An 18,137-nucleotide genomic window follows, 5' to 3' on the forward strand; every position below is an offset into this window, starting at 1 on the left:
ATTAATGGTTTATGTAATGCTCTGCAAACCGACCAGCCTGTTTTAATTTCGTACATTTCAACCGAGAAAGTGTGCATCTGTTCATCGAGAGAATAAGCTCAACACGACTTCATTGTTTTGAGCTACTTTTGACTTTGGAAAAGGTGAGAGTATCCTGATGAAGAGGTTGGTATCAAAATAATATTTTCAGTTTTTGCCAAGAAATTTCGTGATAAAATCAGAAACTATAACGTGGGTGTGTAAAATTTAAGGAGGCAAAAACTTTTCTATCAGTTTTTGATAAGTAAAATATAAAAATTCTGCGATTATTCTCTTATAGAAATAAGTTTATTCTGACTGATGACTACTTTAAAACATTACAATTGCAGAACAGCTTGAATCGACATAGTGAGCTTCGGTACTCAATAAAATGAAATATAAGAAAGGTTGACTTGCAGAAGTAACCAAGATATGACTTTTTTTTTCCTGCGCATCACTTTTATTTGATTTTATGGGGTAAGGAAACTTTAGGAAAGGTGTTTTAAATAGCTTAAATTCCGTGCCTACATCATGTCTAGCTGTAGGATGTAATTTCTTTGGTATGGAAATTCGAAATTCGAAAATATTAATGAGAAATACGAAAGCCCTTTTTTTAATTAAGGAATAATACATCATGTCTAGCCGTAGAGATGTAATTTCTCTGGTATGGAAATTCGAAATTAGCAAAGAACTGATCCTCTCCCACATCAATTTATTCTCTTTGATGTTGCGTTCACCTTAAACAGTGACTTTAATACTAAGGAGACATACGAAAGCCTTTTTTTTAATTGAGGAATAAAATGTCAAACTCTTCATCACGGCTGGCCAAACAACACTGTTTGAGTCAATTGATTTTCGTTTTATTCTACACATATGGGGGCGTGGGGCGTCAGTGGTCCAGTGGTTAGTGCGCTGGACTCTGGGTCGAAGGGCCCGGGTTCAAGTCCTACCAGGGACATGTCGCTGCATCCTTAAGCAAGATGCTTTACCCACTTTGCTTCGTCTCTCGGATAAGACGTAAAGCCGCAGGTCCCGTCTCTTAAAAAAAAAATAAAAAAAAAAAAAAAAAAAGGGGGAAAAGGGGTAAGAGACGTTAATTTCCCACTCACGAGATTACTGTGTGCTGGATGTCCTCCCCTGGGGTGGGATGGGAGGGAATTAATGTAAACCGCCATGAGACAGTATGTGATATGTGCGGTATATAAATAATAATAATAATAATAATAATAATAATAATAATAATAATAATAATAATAATAATAATATCATGTATTCGAGTCTGAACGTCTAAAAAATCTTTAAAGGTTGACTTGCAGAAGTAACCAAGATATGACTTTTTTTCCCGCGCATCACTTTTACTTGATTTTATCGGGTAAGGAAACTTTAGGAGAGGTGTTTTAAATAGCTTAAATTCCGTGCCTACATCATGTCTAGCTGTAGGATGTAATTTGTCTGGTATGGAAATTCGAAATTAGCAAGTCAGAGGTTGACTAATGGCTTTGGTCGTTCGAGTATTTTCCGTCGGCTAAGGGATAATGAGTTATTTCTGACATTTAGAGGTACTTTTGCAACTCTCGTCAACATTCGAAATCTGTCTGTAGAAGGATTACTTCTTTAAGTGCATTGCATGCAAAATATACTAGTCGCATTATAGAGCTGTTTTCTTTTGATGTCCAAATATTTTCTTCCATAAGACCGTTTAAAATTTTTTTGCAAATGACTCGTCATGAGATAGAGGCGAATAGGAAAATAAAAATTGTTAGACTTTGGCTGGATTTCATGTTCTTAATATGTCGCTTATCGACGTTCATGAATCGTCGATGATCCTTTTCCGCTGTAAGTAACAAAAAATTTTAACCGTGAAAGCATTTTGGAGCTGCAACGGAAAGTGGAGATCAACAAGTTATAATGAATGGAAAAAATCCTGACTGTGTTTTAGATCGCCACTAAAAGGTACTAACAAAAAGAAAGAGCTCCAGGAAACTTAAAATTACCATAAAATTAAAAGCTATCGAGAGTTTTTCGCCCGGGCCGGAGTTAAACGCTATTTTTGTCATGTTTCATAACGTGAAGCGTAATGGAGAAATGGTCCGGCGTCTTTAATTCAAGAATAAATTTTCTACAGCAGCAGAGAATTTGATTCGTCACTGCAACGCAGAGGTGTCTTTAGCTATTGCCGAACAAACAAAGCTGACACGACTTGCATTTATATATTTAACGTCTGAATGATACTACGTCACGAGATCCATCGTGTTTTAATTTCAGTGATATATTTAAAAACAATATGGGTCCTTTCCCAACCACGTGAGTTGCCTTAGGCTTTATTTGTATACCAAACCAAGTAGGTAGGATGTTTGAAGCAGACCTTGATAACCGAAGGTAAAATGTGCAAACGTGTAACTTCTCATCCGAGAATACAATAATATATGTAATATATCGTGTCCTTAAATGCTTTCAGCGTTTGTATGTTTCATGTGGTTGGCACTCGCGCAAACATAAATGCAGGGACGGCAACATCCATAACACATTTTGCCTTATTATTCTCTTTTAATCACTGGATAAAATTTCCACCTATCTCTTTGGCATATTATCTAGAATTTTGCAAATACCCCCAGGGTCTTTTAAGCTTATTTTTGCAGGAGTTACCATATTATACCTGATAAAAGTATATGCTATAGAGTGGTACACAGATGTATATTGCACGTGGGTGGTTTACCATAAAGAACCTCGACATGGACCATGTAACAATAACGTGCCAATCTCTTTGATTTAGGTTTCAGTGGTATCAGATATGTCATTCATTTTGCGAATAAGGAAATTCACTGATGATAACTGCGCTTCTACAATAAATTTATTCAAATATGATTTCTAGCTGGCAAGAGAACTGAAAAATAAATCGGTCAGAGCTGAAGAAGGCCTAACTATATTCCATATAAATTATTTTCCTTTAATGTAGCGTTCATCTTCAATAGTCATTTCAATACTTATAAGAAACACAAAAGCCCTTTTTTCATCATAAATGCACTTCTACAATAAATTAGTTCCCTCAAGTGTGATTTTCAGCTGGCAAGATAATTGAAAAATAAATTATTTAGAGCTGAAGTAGATTTGATCGTCTCCCACATCAATTTATTCTCTTTAATGTGGCGTTCATCTTAACAGTGACTTTAATACTAATGAGAAATACGAAAGCCCTGAGGAATAAATTGAGGAATAAAATGTCAGTCTTCATCACAGCTGGCCAAACAACACTATTTGAGTCAATTGATTTTCGTTTTATTCTACACATGTCATGTATTCGAGTCTGAGTGTCTAAAAAATCTTTAAAAAAACTAAACTATATATTAAACTGGTATCCCCTACGCTGTAAACGCGTATAATTTTCCACCACTCATTCAGGTTTGTCGTTACTTACCTCTATAAGAGCCAAACCTTAATTAATTGTGCTATTCATGGGACAAAAACGAGCGTTCCCCCCTGTGTTCTCCTTGTAATTCGTTAATTAGTAAAACTACCTCAAGTTACACCCACAATTTTTAGTCCCACCCTCTTTTGTACGATACAAATTTTTCATTTCTTTGCCCCCAAGTGAGTACACTGCATTCGCATTGGCAATGACAGGTGGGCAGATTGGCGCAAAGAACAGACATAAAAGTTGGAAGTTAAACATTCAGCCGAGTTCCCACTTTATTTCATGCAGGTTTCATTTTATGGAAAACGACTCCGACTTGTGATGCAAGCTGATTGAGAATATTGGTCGTATTTGTCTGATCTTCATATATTTGTTTTCAGCGGACAATACCTAATCAGATAAGTACAAGTATGCGACATTGTTCAATCTAAATAAAATTTGGACAAGAACTTGGAGACTAGTATTTTGACGGTCGGTCAGACATATATATTGATAATTTTCTCTTTTTTGGAATTATATTGACATGTATATTGAGATTATTCTCTTGCTTGATATTACCTTGACATATGCACATAGATCATTTGCTCTTCCTTGATATTATATTGACATATATATATATATATATATATATATATATATATATATGTGTGTGTGTGTGTGTGTGTAGTATATAGATCATTTGCTCTTATTTTATATAATATATATTTATCTTTGGTGGACGACTGAAAATGCTTATTTAAGGTAGCATGATGATCATGTACCTCCTTTTTACCTCAACAGACTTAAAATAAAAAAGCACCTTGAAAGGAGGAACATGCACACAGAGAACTTTATTACCAAAGTTGTCCACTCTTCGTTGGTGCTGACAGCTTTGCTGGGCAATCTTTTGGTTTGCTTCACCATCTTGAAAAACAGGATTTTAAGGACACCGGTCAATTATCTTCTGATGAATCTCGCCATAAGTGATATGATGATCGTGATATCCTTCACTCCTAGGCATATACTTGAAGGACTATACCATCATCCTAGAGGTTTGCAAGGAACCATCTTATGTAAAACAATCACTTCTGATACATTCACCTGGGTTGGAGCGGTGTCTTCAGCGACAACGTTGGTAGTATTAGCGTACGAGCGATACGCTGCCATTACTTTTCCTCTTGGAACACGATCAAAGCTAAGCTGCAGAAAACTAAAGATTTTAGTTGGCCTCGGTTGGTTTCTTTCCGTTATCTTCAACATCCCACTTTTCTATGTCAGAAGGCTCAATCAACAGCGTGGAATTTGCGAAAGCCATTGGCCAAATGTGACATCTGCAAAGGGTTACAATATCGCCTGGTTAATTTTGATTGGAATAGCACCGTTCAGCTTAATGGCATTTTTCTACGGGAAAGTTATACTGCATTTGAGACGAGAGATATTACCCAGACAACATGGATCATTGGCCACGATGAAATCGAGACGGAAAGTCACCAAAATGCTTTTGACAATAACAATAATCTACGGAATTTGCTTCATTCCAAATCTGATTCTTTATGTTGTGTGGTACTATGTATTAGAAGCAGAAATAATGTACACGATAAATGAGGTTCTTCTTGTTTTAATATTAGTAAATTCATGTGCAAATCCCTTTGTTTATGCCGCACAAAGTCAAATATTTCGAACAAGCATGAAAAGCATTATATGCCCGTGCAAGAATTGGTCAAGAAATCGAGTGAATATTTCTTTGCCTTTAACGAGGACACTGGAGACCTTAGAGAACGTGCAGTTCTAGGTGCGCAAAGGCTTTGCGCAACTAGATAACCATGCAAAGAAATTGGAATTTAATAATTTAGGAAGTTAATTTTGGAGAAATTTGAAGTTGAGACTCGTAGGTAATTTATTACTTCGATCGTGGTATACTACACTTGGTATTTTGATACCAAACGCGTGAAATATATAATATAGAATTAAGGACTGGAGATGAAAAAACACAATGTAAATGCTCAGACATTAACTGCATTATACCCACTGTTTGTTCAATTCTTTATTAATTTTTTCATTTCATATACGCTGATTCTTTAATTTATATCTGCTAAAATATGTTGACTATGGATAAGAACAGGTAAAATATATTAGTTATATTATTTGGACTCCAGCTAACTGTATTAGTGGTCACTAGATAGAGGGAAATCTTCCTGCGCAAAAGTCTATAAAAGAAGTGTAAAGTCCTTGAATACGCACTAGAGAAACAAGGGCAACTAAGAAAGCCAACAGTTTCTCAACTGCATCACGTTTAAAGCTAGTTCCTTTCAAAACTTTTGAAATTTCTTAAGATTTTCGCCGGAAAATAGTATAAGTTTAGTCCAACATGAGATAGTGAGTTGGACCAGATAAATCAGAGATAATTATAGTGCTTATACAAATATATATCCATAAATTAATCAGAATTACTGCCACTAAAATATGTCGACCTTCACAAGGTTATACTCCTTACGTAGCGAAAGAAGAAACAACTGACCTGGCTTCAAAGAGAGAGTAGCAAATATTTAATGATAATTAAATAGTATTTAATGATAATTTGAGATTTTGTTTTTCGCTATGATCACCTTATCAGTCAAAATTCAATCAGTACTGGTGCAAATTAATGCCATGCGTAGGCCTTATATCTTGCCAAAAACGGAGAGGATTACTTCTGTTGACTGCTAATCCTGATCCCAAGTTAACCTAGGAAAAAAATCAGAGGAATTTTTATACAGGAAACAAGGTATGTTTCCATGAGGCCAATCAGATTTGGAAGTTCAACATCTGGAAACTTCTCAGGCTTCTCAATTGAATCTCATGTTGGTTTCTTCAATTCGTGTAATCATAATTCCCATTTGACCTTCGACTTTTTAATTCAATTTAAATTTGAAATTTAATTGATTTTTCTTAAGTAAAATTCAGTTTGCGTGATCAAATAGTCCATGGATTGAAAGGTAAATATCATGCCGCCCCGGAGCATTTTTTCCCTTCCGAGCTGCTCAATATGACGAACAAGGTTACAGAAACGGCCCAGAGGGAACAGAAATGTTTTATTGCGAGTTTTTTTTAATAAATTTCAAGTAATTTTATGACTTTTCGTTCTTAGGGGATTCCTTATAAATTAAATGCTCATCTACCGAGGTAAGTTTCCCAGAGGATTTAAACCAACTCGGATCTACAAAACTCGTTCGCTTCAGGTGTCTTCTTTCCCACATCATAAGCTCGCATCCTGCTTTTTTATTGTTAAACTTTTTCTGTCGTTAATATAATACATTGAAATCTGTGAGGACGCTTCTACAATTCATGTCTTCAAAGTTCCTTTTGTTTTTCTGATGTAAATGAGAGAGTGCTGACAAGGCTACCTTAAAGAAACTCCACTTTTCTTTAATGAACCGAAACCAAATCTGGCAAATATGAGAAATGAGTTGTTAGCTCAAATAAGGTAGACCAGTCAATAAAGAAAACCAAATCGAATAATAGCTGGTAATTCCTCAGTACAATAAGCATGGGAAGTAGGCATATGTACCTCATAAACAAACGTACTGTGATTATAATTTGAATATACTTTCAGTAGTGCAATAATTGCTTATGGAAAACATTTTAATGAGGCAGCCATTAGAAGGACTAGAAAATAGTATGATTTTCTTTCAATTTATTTTTTTGTAAGACTTTGGGCAAATAGAAGTGCCAAGATTCTTAAATTTGTATCTAATAATTGCACAAGTTTCAGTTTTCGCAACGCGTGCTGCAAATAAGAAGAGAGAATGCAATTTTTAATCGAATTTCAAACTTTTCCATTCATCGCATGGTTAAATGTTTGTGTTACGATCAAAAACTGTTCTCGCTTTTGAACTCTACTAGCCTACGTTTGAGGTAGGGGAAGTCAAGAAGCCACACATTTTACGTTCTTCAAATTTTTGCCGAAAGATTCATTCACAAGTATGTCAACAAGGCGCGTCCAGATTAACCAAGGATTGAAGAAAACTAACGGGTATAAGAACAAATGCAAATATCGAATAGTTGCCACGTCTAGCATCATATGGCGCCGGAACCGATGACTTTTGTAGAGATTGTTCCTGCATTTCCTTAATGCTGTTTTATTTACTTTGATTTTTTTTGGCTTTAATTGTAAATAGACTGTCTAGTGTCAGGGTATTTATTTCTCTTGTCTTTAATGTACGTTTGAAAAGGCACCATTTCATTTCTTAGGTAAAAGGAGTTTTAGTCTCGATTCCGACTCTGATGAGCAAAATTAGACTGATTTTACCGAATCTGATTTGGTTTGTAAGAGAAGGAGTGTAATCAAGTAAAATTTACACACTGGATTATTACTAAGTCTGAATATAACGAGTATCCTTAACACTCTGAGAGCTCTTCCACTTGTTGGGTTTTTCCTTTTTTTTCAACTTGGCAGTTAGTAACACCGCAATGTAAGAGATGATCACACCTACAAGCTATTAAAATTAAGAAAAAAGAAAAAAGAGAAAAGAAAAAAGAAAAAAAAAGGAAAGAAAAAAGGAAAAAGGGAAGGTAAAAAGAATCAGTTAATGGATTTAAACATTTTTCTCAAATGAATCATTCCGAAGGGCGAAAGTATCATGATATGAGGATCCTGATCTTGTTATAAGAGCAGTTTCTCGGTTCTTTTAATCGTTGTTTTCTTCTACATTCGTTCCATACAGTATTATTATTACAACTTGTTTCTTTCCTTGTCTTACATTCCTCCATAATTTTCTTTCCTGTTTTTTTCGTTCGTTAGTTTTTTCCCTTAATTTCAACTTGGCAGGGTTAGTAACACGGCAATGTATGAGACGAGAAAAAAGAAAAAAAAAAGCAAAAGAAACAGAAAAAGGAAAGGTAAAAAAAAACAGTTAACGGATATAAACATTTCCATAAACAAGTCATTCCGAAGGGCGAAAATATCATGATATGAGAATCCTGATCTTGTTATAGGATTTTATCTGTATTATAGATGATAGACTAAGCTCACAATTCCTGGAAACTTTATTTTACAAGCGTTTTTATTATTTATGGAATCCTTCTTGCGTGATATTTAGAGGAAGTTGCCATTTTTTTAACTTATCGAGAGTGTAAGAGACTTTGTTATAACTGCCAGTCCACAATGAACACGCCGATAGAGTCTCCACGAAGGTGTATCGGAAAGCGCAGCAGCTAATAGTCATTTGGGATAAAAACCAGAGACAGTCAGTAGCTTGTTACAGATTGCTCTCATCTTTAAAAGTTCTCTTCAAGATCCCGTTATAATTACGAATGTGAAGCCGACGAACTGGACGCTTTTACTTCAGCAGAATTGCAGCTTCTGACTTTTCCGCAACAATGCCGTCTCACCATTTAAGTTTGATCTGGCATCGTGCTATTTTTCGGCGATTCCTTGGCTGAATTTCTGACATCCTTCAAACAAGGGTATAGTCCCGTTCACATGCTGTAGAAAGATATCAATTAATACTTACCTCGTACTGTTTGTTGGGTTTTGAGACGTTGGAAAATCGCAAACTGTCGTAGATGCCATGAATCTACATTGAGATACGAAAACTTACTTTTAACAAAAGTGCCTCTTTTCTAGACCCCTCGATTTCTATACAGAGATTTAAAAAGACTAGACCCTCTGTTCAATTCGCACAAAAACATTGAAAAATAGTGAATTGAATTAGCAGTTACCGTATTAAACCTTACCTTTTGATTGACTCGTACTTCACAAACCACGACTAAGGTCAACTTTGTTGCTACGCCAATGCACCAATATAAAACGCTTATCACAAATTTTATTTCTTCTTTACTTAAAGAATGCGATCTAAACCCCTGATGAAAAGTAATGCACAGCAAAGGAATATCCAAGGCAACTGCCGTCAAAAGGATTAGGGAAAAGACTGTCTACTAGAAAAACTGTTTCACAAAGTCGTAAATGTTCCTTCCTCAAAGTTGCAATACTAAACCCATTTTGGCATTCTGCTAAAGTTTCCGTTCCTAAAATCGCAAACATTTTGACCAAAATCTCACATGAGGCATAAAACAACAAGAATGGTAAAACCCACGAAAAGCTATTAAAGACTCAAGAAACATAATGCATTATGCGATGTGTAAGTAAACCGTTCCAGGGACAAAAACAGGCCACTGATTTGCGTGGATATAGGTCTACAAATGCAAGGCAAATAGTATTGCAGACACAAAAGACAACTGAAAAAACCGGTAAGAAAACTAATCTAGACTTTTTGAATACTTTTAAGCTGGATGATTGCTTGAGAAAGTTATTAACAAAATTCCTAAAACGTGATGATTTTCACGGCCTTTGGGAAAAAATGAAAAGACATGTTGTAGTTACCACTGCCGACTGCACTTACCAATTCATCACGATCATTAAGAAGGAAAAATTTTGTCAGATGTGCAAGACCTTCACAGAAAAGACTCGAGACAGCCTGCATAGCCACAAACCACTGCCCCTGGACCACCACCGCACAATAAATACGAGAAAAGATGCCCCTGTGAAGTTCGAATTCGTCGAGGAAAAGGTCTCCGTAGCACTGTCCACCTATTTTTATGAACCTTAAAACTGGTATGAAGATGGAAGACAACTCTTTGCCACGCAGAGCACTACTGTTATTGTCATTGTCCTCTTCACTACATTTTTCAATCTTATGCCGTTTTCCAAAGTGACGTTTGAAATTACTTCTGCGCCATCTCCGGAAAACACTTGCAATCGGAAATTGGTTTCTTACAAATGGGGCATTATCATTCAAAAGAGTGTCTTGATCGAGGTGATGGAAAGGAATGCCTTTATGTCTTTTACAACACTCTGTTTATAGGTATAAGCAGATAGCGTGTAAATGCAACATTTGGAAATTTTAACTCTCATCGTAACATTTGTATTTTTTTCAGTGCCTCAAGCGAGATTTAATAAGTTCTTGGCAGCATGTTTCGTCATTTGTTAATTTACAATTTCATAAGTTCACCACCACAGTTGATAAGATTGGTCCAGTTACTTGCAATCAATACCTTACATGCTATAGATCAAAGTGATGAAGTATAACACAATTGATAATAGGGAAACCTAATAGATTCGAAAGCATAATTCCAATTCGATTTCGATAAATCGTCTTACCTGACTTCAACTGCATTCTTCGAGAAAACTTATTTATTTGTTCGTAGTTAAATATCCACAGCGGAAAGATTTCAGTTTATTTGGTAAATGCTTTTGATAAAAAGTTTAGTCTCTACTCTGAGAAGCTTGTTAATTATAATTATAATTATAATTATATTATAATTATAAGCCTTGCTGAAACAAAAGGCATATGTCGTAATTTTGGTTTAGTCAAGTTGTCAAGTTTTACAGCTCAAAATGACAGAAGGGGTATTATTTGAGACGTTTTGAGTTGCAGCAATTAACAAAAACTGTCATGTCCGCTAGCACTTTGCAATCACTCAAAAAAGATTGTGTGTTGAGAATTTTGTTCCAGTGTATTGTTGATGAAAAATAATTGGAATTCGCTTGGTTTAATAAGACATCAGCATCAAACCGCCATTTTTTACAATATATTATTATAATTATTTGTGTATGGACTTGAGCTTATGTGGCTTTCATCCAAAGATAGACTGTTGCATTCAATTCATGCATCAGAGAGAATAGGTAATATATGAGGAGACATGTCATAACGGTCACATTTCTTCTTAGATGCGATCATCTATTGTGAGGTGTTCAGCGTAATGACTAAGTTCTAATTATAACATTCAACACTCTGGTTTAATTTTGAAAACAACTGAAAAATGAACACATCTCCATCAATATTTACGATAACTATTAACAGTGACCACACCATTTTTGAATACAGAAGCGATCCTCGCAGTTATGCACATTACTATTATTAGTTTTTGTTAAGTAAAATGTAGAAATTGTGCGATTATTCTCTTACAGAAATAAGTTCATTCTTGCTGATGACTTCTTTAAAACATTACAATAGCAGCACAGCTTGAATCGACATAGTGAGCTTCGGTACTCAATAAAATGAAATATAAGAAAGGTTGACTTGTCGAAGTAACCAAGATATGACTTTTTTTTCCTGCACATCACTTTTATTTGATTTTATCTGGTGAGGAAACTTTAGGAAAGGTGTTTTAAATGGCTTAAATTCCGTGCCTACATCATGTCTAGCTGTAGGATGTAATTTCTCTGGTATGGAAATTCGAAATTAGCAAGTCAGAGGTTTACTAATGGCTTTGGTCGTTCGGGTATTTTCCGTCTGCTAAGGGATAATGAGCTATTTCTGACATTTAGAGGTACTTTCGCAACTCTCGTCAACATTCGAAATCTGTTTGTAAAAGGTTTACTTCTTTAAGTGCATTACATGCAAAATACCAGTGGCATTGTAGAGCTGTATTCTTTTGATGTCCAAATATTTTGTTCCATCAGACCGTTTAAAATTTTTTTGCAAATGACTCGTCATGAGATAGAGGCGAATAGGAAAATAAAAATTGTTAGACTTTGGCTGGATTTCATGTTCTTAATATGTCGCCTATCGACGTTCATGAATCGTCGATGGCTTTTGCGCTGTAAGTAACAATAAAATTTTAACAGTGAAAGCATTTTGGAAAGGTACCGACAAAAAGAAAGAGCTTCAGGAAACTACAAATTACCATAAAATTAAAAGCTATCGAGAGTTTTTCGCCTGGGCCGGAGTTAAACGCTATTTTTGTCATGTTTCATAAAGTAAAGCGGAATGGAGAAATGGTCCGGCGTCTCTAGTTCAAGAATAAATTTTCTACAGCAGCAGAGAATTTGATTCGTCACTGAAACGCAGTGGTGTCTTTAGCTGTTGCCGAACAAACAAAGCTGACACGACTTGCATTTATATACCTAACGTCTGAATGATACTGCGTCACGAGATCCATCGTGTTTTAATTCCAATGATATTTGTTAAAACAATCTGGGTCCTTTCCTTACCAAGTGAGTTGCCTTAAGCTTTATTTGGATATTAAGCCAAGTAGATAGAATGTTTGAAGGAGACCTTGATAACCGAGGGTAAAATGTGCCAACGTGTAACTTCTCATCCTAGCATACAATAATATATGTAATATATCGTGTCCTTAAATGCTTTCAGCGTTTGTATGTTTCATGTGCCATGTGGTTGGCACTCGCGCAGAAATGAATGCAGGGACGGCAACATCCATGAGACATTTTGCCTTATTATTCTCTTTTAATCACTGGATAAAATTTTCTCCTATCTCTTTGGCAGATTATCTAGAATTTTGCAAATACCGCCAGGGTCTTTTAAGCTTATTTTTGCAGGAGTTACCATATTATACCTGATAAACGTATATACTATAGAGCGGTACACAGATGTATATTGCACGTAGGTGGTTTACTATAAAGAACCTCGACATGAACCATGTAACAATAAGGCCAATCTCTTTGATTTAGGTTTCAGCGGTATCAGATATGTCATTCATCTTGCGAATAAGGAAATTCACGAAACAAATCACTGATAATAACTGCGCTTCTACAATAAATTTATTCAAATGTGATTTCTAGCTGGCAAGAGAACTGAAAAATAAATCGGTCAGAGCTGAAGAAGGCCTAACTATATCCCACATAAATTATTTTCCTTTAATGTAGCGTTCATCTTCAATAGTCATTTCAATACTTATAAGAAACACAAAAGCCCTTTTTTCATTATAAATGCACTTCTACAATAAATTAGTTCTCTCAAGTGTTATTTTCAGCTGGCAAGATGATTGAAAAATAAATTATTTAGAGCTGAAGTAGAACTGATCGTCTCCCACATCAATTTATTTTCCTTGATGTAGCGTTCATCTTAACAGTGACTTTAATACTAATGAGAAATACGAAAGCCCTTTTTTCAATTGAGGAGTAAAATGTCAGTCTTCACCACAGCTGGTAATTTAGTGTTAACAACTGGGTTGAAAACGTAAATTAGCCACCGTAAAGGGTAACAAAGCTGACGTTTCGAGACGAAGGGCTAACGCTCGAAACGTCAGCTTTTTTACCCTTTACGGTGGCTCATTTACGTTTTCAACCCAGTTGTTAATACTAAATTACCTGCTATACTCTCCCACCGACGCAGCACCACAGTTTCTTTAGAAACTTACCCCTTTATTCATCACAGCTGGCCAAACAACACTGTTTGAGTCAATTGATTTTCGTTTTATTCCACACATATCATGTATTCGAGTCTGAATGTCTAAAAAATCTTTAAAACACCAAACTATATATTAAACTGGTATCCCCTACGTTGTAAACGCGTATAATTTTCATTACTTAACAATTGGTTCATGCTTCAGCGTGCACTATCGAGTTATGGAGCACGTGGGAAGTTTCGAGAGCACAAAAGAAGCGTAAGATTTGCCCAAGGCAATAACCGAAACTTCCCACGTGCTGCATAACTCGATAGTGCACAGGTAAGCATGAACCAACTGTTTTATAACATAGCCGGTGGAATTGTACATCAAATCCGACGCGAAAAACGGACAACAATATCAGAAGTGATAGTTCGCGGTAAGCGAAATATTTAGCAAAATAGGAATTGGTCAACTGTAAATATATTTGTTGCATTTCACCCTCGGACAGTAAAGCGAATCGTGACGGCGCTGATGCCGAGTCACCTTTTCCGTTCTTTTTCTCTTTTTCTGCCTCATTTAATAAACCTAGCCCAAGGGAAAAGATCGGAAATTTGTCTTCGTTTTGGGACTTGTGGGCCAAGTCTCTATTTGTATCCATTATTGTCGCGAAATATATTATTTTTCCCCGCGCTAACAATGGCCGCTCGCGCGAAAAAAAAAAATTTCTGGTGAAGCGATTTGCTCACGCTACCAGCGTGCACTATCGGGATTTTGAGCACGCTTACGTATACTGAATTTGATTGCGCGGCTCTGCTAGCTATGTTATAATTTTCTATAACATTTGTGCGATTAATGGGACAAAAGCGGGTGTTCCCCCCTGTGTTCTCCTTGTAATTCGTTAATTAGTAAAACTACCTCAAGTTACACCCACAATTTTAGTCCCACCCTCTTTTGTACGATACAATTTTTTCATTTCTTTGCCCCCAAGTGAGTACACTGCATTCGCATTGGCAATGACAGGTGGGCGGATTGGCGCAAAGAACAGACATAAAAATTGGAAGCTAAACATTCAGCCGAGTTCCCACTTCATTTCATGCAGGTTTCATTTTATGGAAAACGACTCCGACTTGTGATGCAAGCTGGTTGAGAATATTGGTCGTATATGTCTGATCTTCACATATTTGTTTTCAGCGGACAATACCTAATCAGATAACTACAAGTATGCGACATTGTTCAATCTAAATAAAATCTGAACAAGAACTTGGAGACTGGTATTTTGACGGTCGGTCAGATATATATATTGATAATTTTCTCTTGTTTGGTATTATATTAACATATATATTGAGAATATTCTCTTGCTTGATATTACCTTGACATATGTACATAGATAATTTGCTCTTCCTTGATATTATGTTGACATATATAGTGAGAATTCCCTCTTGCTTGATATTATATTGACATGTATATATATATATATATATATAGATATATATGTATGTTTATAGATCATTTGCTCTTGTTTTATACATATATATCTTTAGTGGACGACTAAAAATGCTTATTTAAGATAGCATGATGATCATATACCTTCTTTTTACCTCAACAGACTTAAAATAAAAAAGCACCTTGAAAGGAGGAACATGCACACAGAGAACTTTATTACCAAAGTTGTCCACTCTTCGTTGGTGCTAACAGCTTTGCTGACCAATCTTTTGGTTTGCTTCACCATCCTGAAAAACAGGATTTTAAGGACACCAGTCAATTATCTTCTAATGAATCTCGCCATAAGTGATTTGATGATCGTGATATCCTTCACTCCTAGGCATATACTTGAAGGACTATACCATCATCCTAGAGGTTTGCAAGGAACCATCTTATGTAAAACAATCACTTCTGATACATTCACCTGGGTTGGAGTGGTGTCTTCAGCGACAACTTTGGTAGTATTAGCGTACGAGCGATACGCTGCCATTACTTTCCCTCTTGGAACACGATCAAAGCTAAGCCGCAGAAAACTAAAGATTTTCGTTGGCCTCGGTTGGTTTCTTTCCGTTATCTTCAACATCCCACTTTTCTATGTTAGAAGCCTCAATCAACAGCGTGGAATTTGCGAAAGCCATTGGCCAAATGTGACATTTGCAAAGAGTTACAATATCGCCTGGTTAATTTTGATTGGAATAGCACCGTTCGGCTTTATGGCATTTTTCTACGGGAAAGTTATACTGCATTTGAGACGAGAGATATTACCGAGACAACATGGATCATTAGCCTCGAGGAAATCGAGACAGAAAGTCACCAAAATGCTTTTGACAATAACAATAATCTACGGAATTTGCTTCATTCCAAATCTGATTCTTTATGTTGTTTGGTACTATGTATTAGAAGCAGGAATAATGTACACGATAAATGAGGTTCTTCTTGTTTTAATATTAGTGAATTCGTGTGCAAATCCCTTTGTTTATGCCGCACAGAGTCGAATATTTCGAATAAGCATGAAAAACATTGTATGCCCGTGCAAGAATTGGTCAAGAAATCGAGTGAATATTTCTTTGCCTTTAACGAGGTCACTGGAGACCTTAGAGAACGTGCAGTTGAAAGGCTTTGCGCACCTAGACAGCCATGCAAAGAAATTAGAATTTCATAACTTAGGATGTTAATTTTGGAGAAATTTGAAGCTGAATCTCGTAGGTAATTTATTACTTCGATCGTCGTATACTACACTTGGTGGTTTGTTACCAAACGCGTGAAATATATAGTATAAAATTAAGGACTGGAGATGAAAAACACAATTTAAACGCTCAGAAATTAACTGTATTATACCCACTGTTTGTTCAATTCTTTATTATTTTTTTTTTTCATTTACGCTGATTCTTTAATGTATATCTGCTAAAATGTGTTGACTATGGATACGAACAGGTAAAATATATAAGTTATGTTATTTGGACTTTTCGCCGGAAAATAGTATTAGTTTAGTCCATCATGAGATAGTGGGTTAGACCAGATAAATCAGAGATAATTATAGTGCTTATACAAATATATATCCATAAATTGATCAGAATTGCTGCCACTAAGATATGTCGATCTTCACAAGATTATACTCCTTACGTAAAGAAAGAGGAAACTACTGACCCGGCTTCAAGCTTCGGCTAGAGTAGCAAATATTTAATGATAATTTTGAGATTTTGTTTTTCGTTATGATCATCTTATCATCTTTTTAGGCACTAGTGATACCTATCCTCGAGTATTCCTGCCCAGTCTGGAATCCTTATCTGGTGAAACACACCAAGGCAATCGAAGCAATTCAGAGAAGAGCGTCTCGACTAATATGTGGCCCAGACAAAGAATATCCTGAAAGACTTCTAGAGTTAAAATGGGACTCTTTAGAACTGAGAAGGCAAAACCTTAGCCTAGTTCAAATGTATAAGATTATATTTGGTTACTGTGATATCAATTGCCATCATTACTTTGATATCATTGGAATAACTCGAACTAGAAGTAAGCATGAGTATAAAATAAGGCCTAAAGTTGCTCGTACAAATTATTTTAAATATTCTTTTTTTAATAGATATATTAACGATTGGAACTCTTTGCCTTCTGAAGTAATGTCATCCCCTAGCCTTCAGTCTTTTAAAGTTTCACTAATTAGGTACCTCCGCTCATAATTACCCCAAATACCAGTTTTTTTTTGTTATATATTTTTTTTGGAGGGTATGTCTTAGCATGGGAATTTAGTTTCCCCTTTCTACCGTCCTGTCTACCATTTTTGTACTTTTGTTCGATGTACGGTTACGAACTGTGATTAAAGATAAAGCCAAAATTCAATCAGCACTGGTGCAAATTAATGCCATGCGTAGGCCTTATATCTTGCCAAAAACGGAGAGTATTACTTTTATTGACTGCTAATCCTGATCCCAAGTTAACCTAGGAAAAAAAATCAGGGGAATTTTATAAAGGAAACAAGGTATGTTTCCATGAGGCCAATCAGATTTGGAAGTTCAACATCTGGAAACTTCTCAGGCTAGTCAATTGAATCTCATGTTGGTTTCTTCAATTCGTGTAATCATAATTCACCTTTGACCTTCGACTTTTTAATTCAATTTAAATTTGAAATTTAATTGATTTGCGTTATCAAACAGCCCATGGATTGAAAGGTAAATATCATGACACCCCGGAGAATTTTTTCCTTCCGAGCTGCTTAATATGACGCACAAGGTTTCAGAAACGGCCCAGAGGGGAACAGAAATGTTTTATTGTGAGTTTTTTTTAAGTACATTTCAAGTCATTTATGATAAGTTTCCCAGAGGATTCAAACCAACTCGGATCTACAAAACTCGTTCGCTTCACGTGTCTTCCTTCCCACATCATAAGCTCGCATCCTGTTTTTTCATTGTTAAACTTTTTCTGTCGTTAATATAATACATTGAAATCTATGAGGACGCTTCTACAATTCATGTCTTCAAAGTTCCCTTTGTTTTTTCTGATGTAAATAAAAGTGGTGACAAGGCTACCTCAAAGAAACTCCACTTTTTCTTTAATGAACCGAAACCAAATCCAGTAAATATGAGTTGTTACCTCAAATAAGTTAGACGAAGTCAATAAAGGAAACCAAATCGAATAA

General features: G+C 35.7%; 2 protein-coding genes across 4 annotated transcripts; both read left to right on the plus strand.

Annotated features, from left to right (window-relative positions):
- Positions 1–53: 53 nt before the first annotated feature.
- LOC113680510 (neuromedin-U receptor 2-like) lies at positions 54–6,361 on the plus strand. 3 transcript variants are annotated; one of them, XM_089180471.1, is made up of 3 exons: positions 54–165; positions 3,719–3,838; positions 4,211–6,361. In XM_089180471.1, exon 3 carries the CDS (start codon positions 4,245–4,247, stop codon positions 5,199–5,201), a length of 957 nt encoding a protein of 318 aa, XP_089036597.1. In that variant the 5' UTR covers positions 54–165; positions 3,719–3,838; positions 4,211–4,244; the 3' UTR covers positions 5,202–6,361. The 3 variants fall into 3 exon arrangements, with proteins under 3 accessions (XP_089036597.1, XP_027053342.2, XP_089036598.1); XM_027197541.2 differs by lacking the exon at positions 54–165 and having other exon boundaries at positions 3,708–3,838; XM_089180472.1 differs by lacking the exon at positions 54–165 and having other exon boundaries at positions 3,784–3,901.
- An 8,669-nt stretch (positions 6,362–15,030) lies between these two features.
- On the plus strand, positions 15,031–16,315 carry LOC149040912 (neuromedin-U receptor 2-like). The gene has a single exon (XM_089180465.1). The coding sequence runs from the start codon at positions 15,160–15,162 to the stop codon at positions 16,174–16,176; it is 1,017 nt and encodes a 338-aa protein (XP_089036591.1). The 5' UTR covers positions 15,031–15,159; the 3' UTR covers positions 16,177–16,315.
- The last annotated feature ends 1,822 nt before the right edge of the window (positions 16,316–18,137 follow it).

Source organism: Pocillopora damicornis, chromosome 8 (genome assembly GCF_964200805.1).
Source record: "Pocillopora damicornis chromosome 8, jaPocDami1.2, whole genome shotgun sequence".
Taxonomy (NCBI): domain Eukaryota; kingdom Metazoa; phylum Cnidaria; class Anthozoa; order Scleractinia; family Pocilloporidae; genus Pocillopora; species Pocillopora damicornis.

What these genes read in the sequence shown, in the direction of transcription:
- LOC113680510 (XM_089180471.1), top strand. Translation starts at nt 4,245, where the DNA reads ATGCACACAGAGAACTTTATTACCAAAGTTGTCCACTCTTCGTTGGTG.
- LOC149040912 (XM_089180465.1), top strand. Translation starts at nt 15,160, where the DNA reads ATGCACACAGAGAACTTTATTACCAAAGTTGTCCACTCTTCGTTGGTG.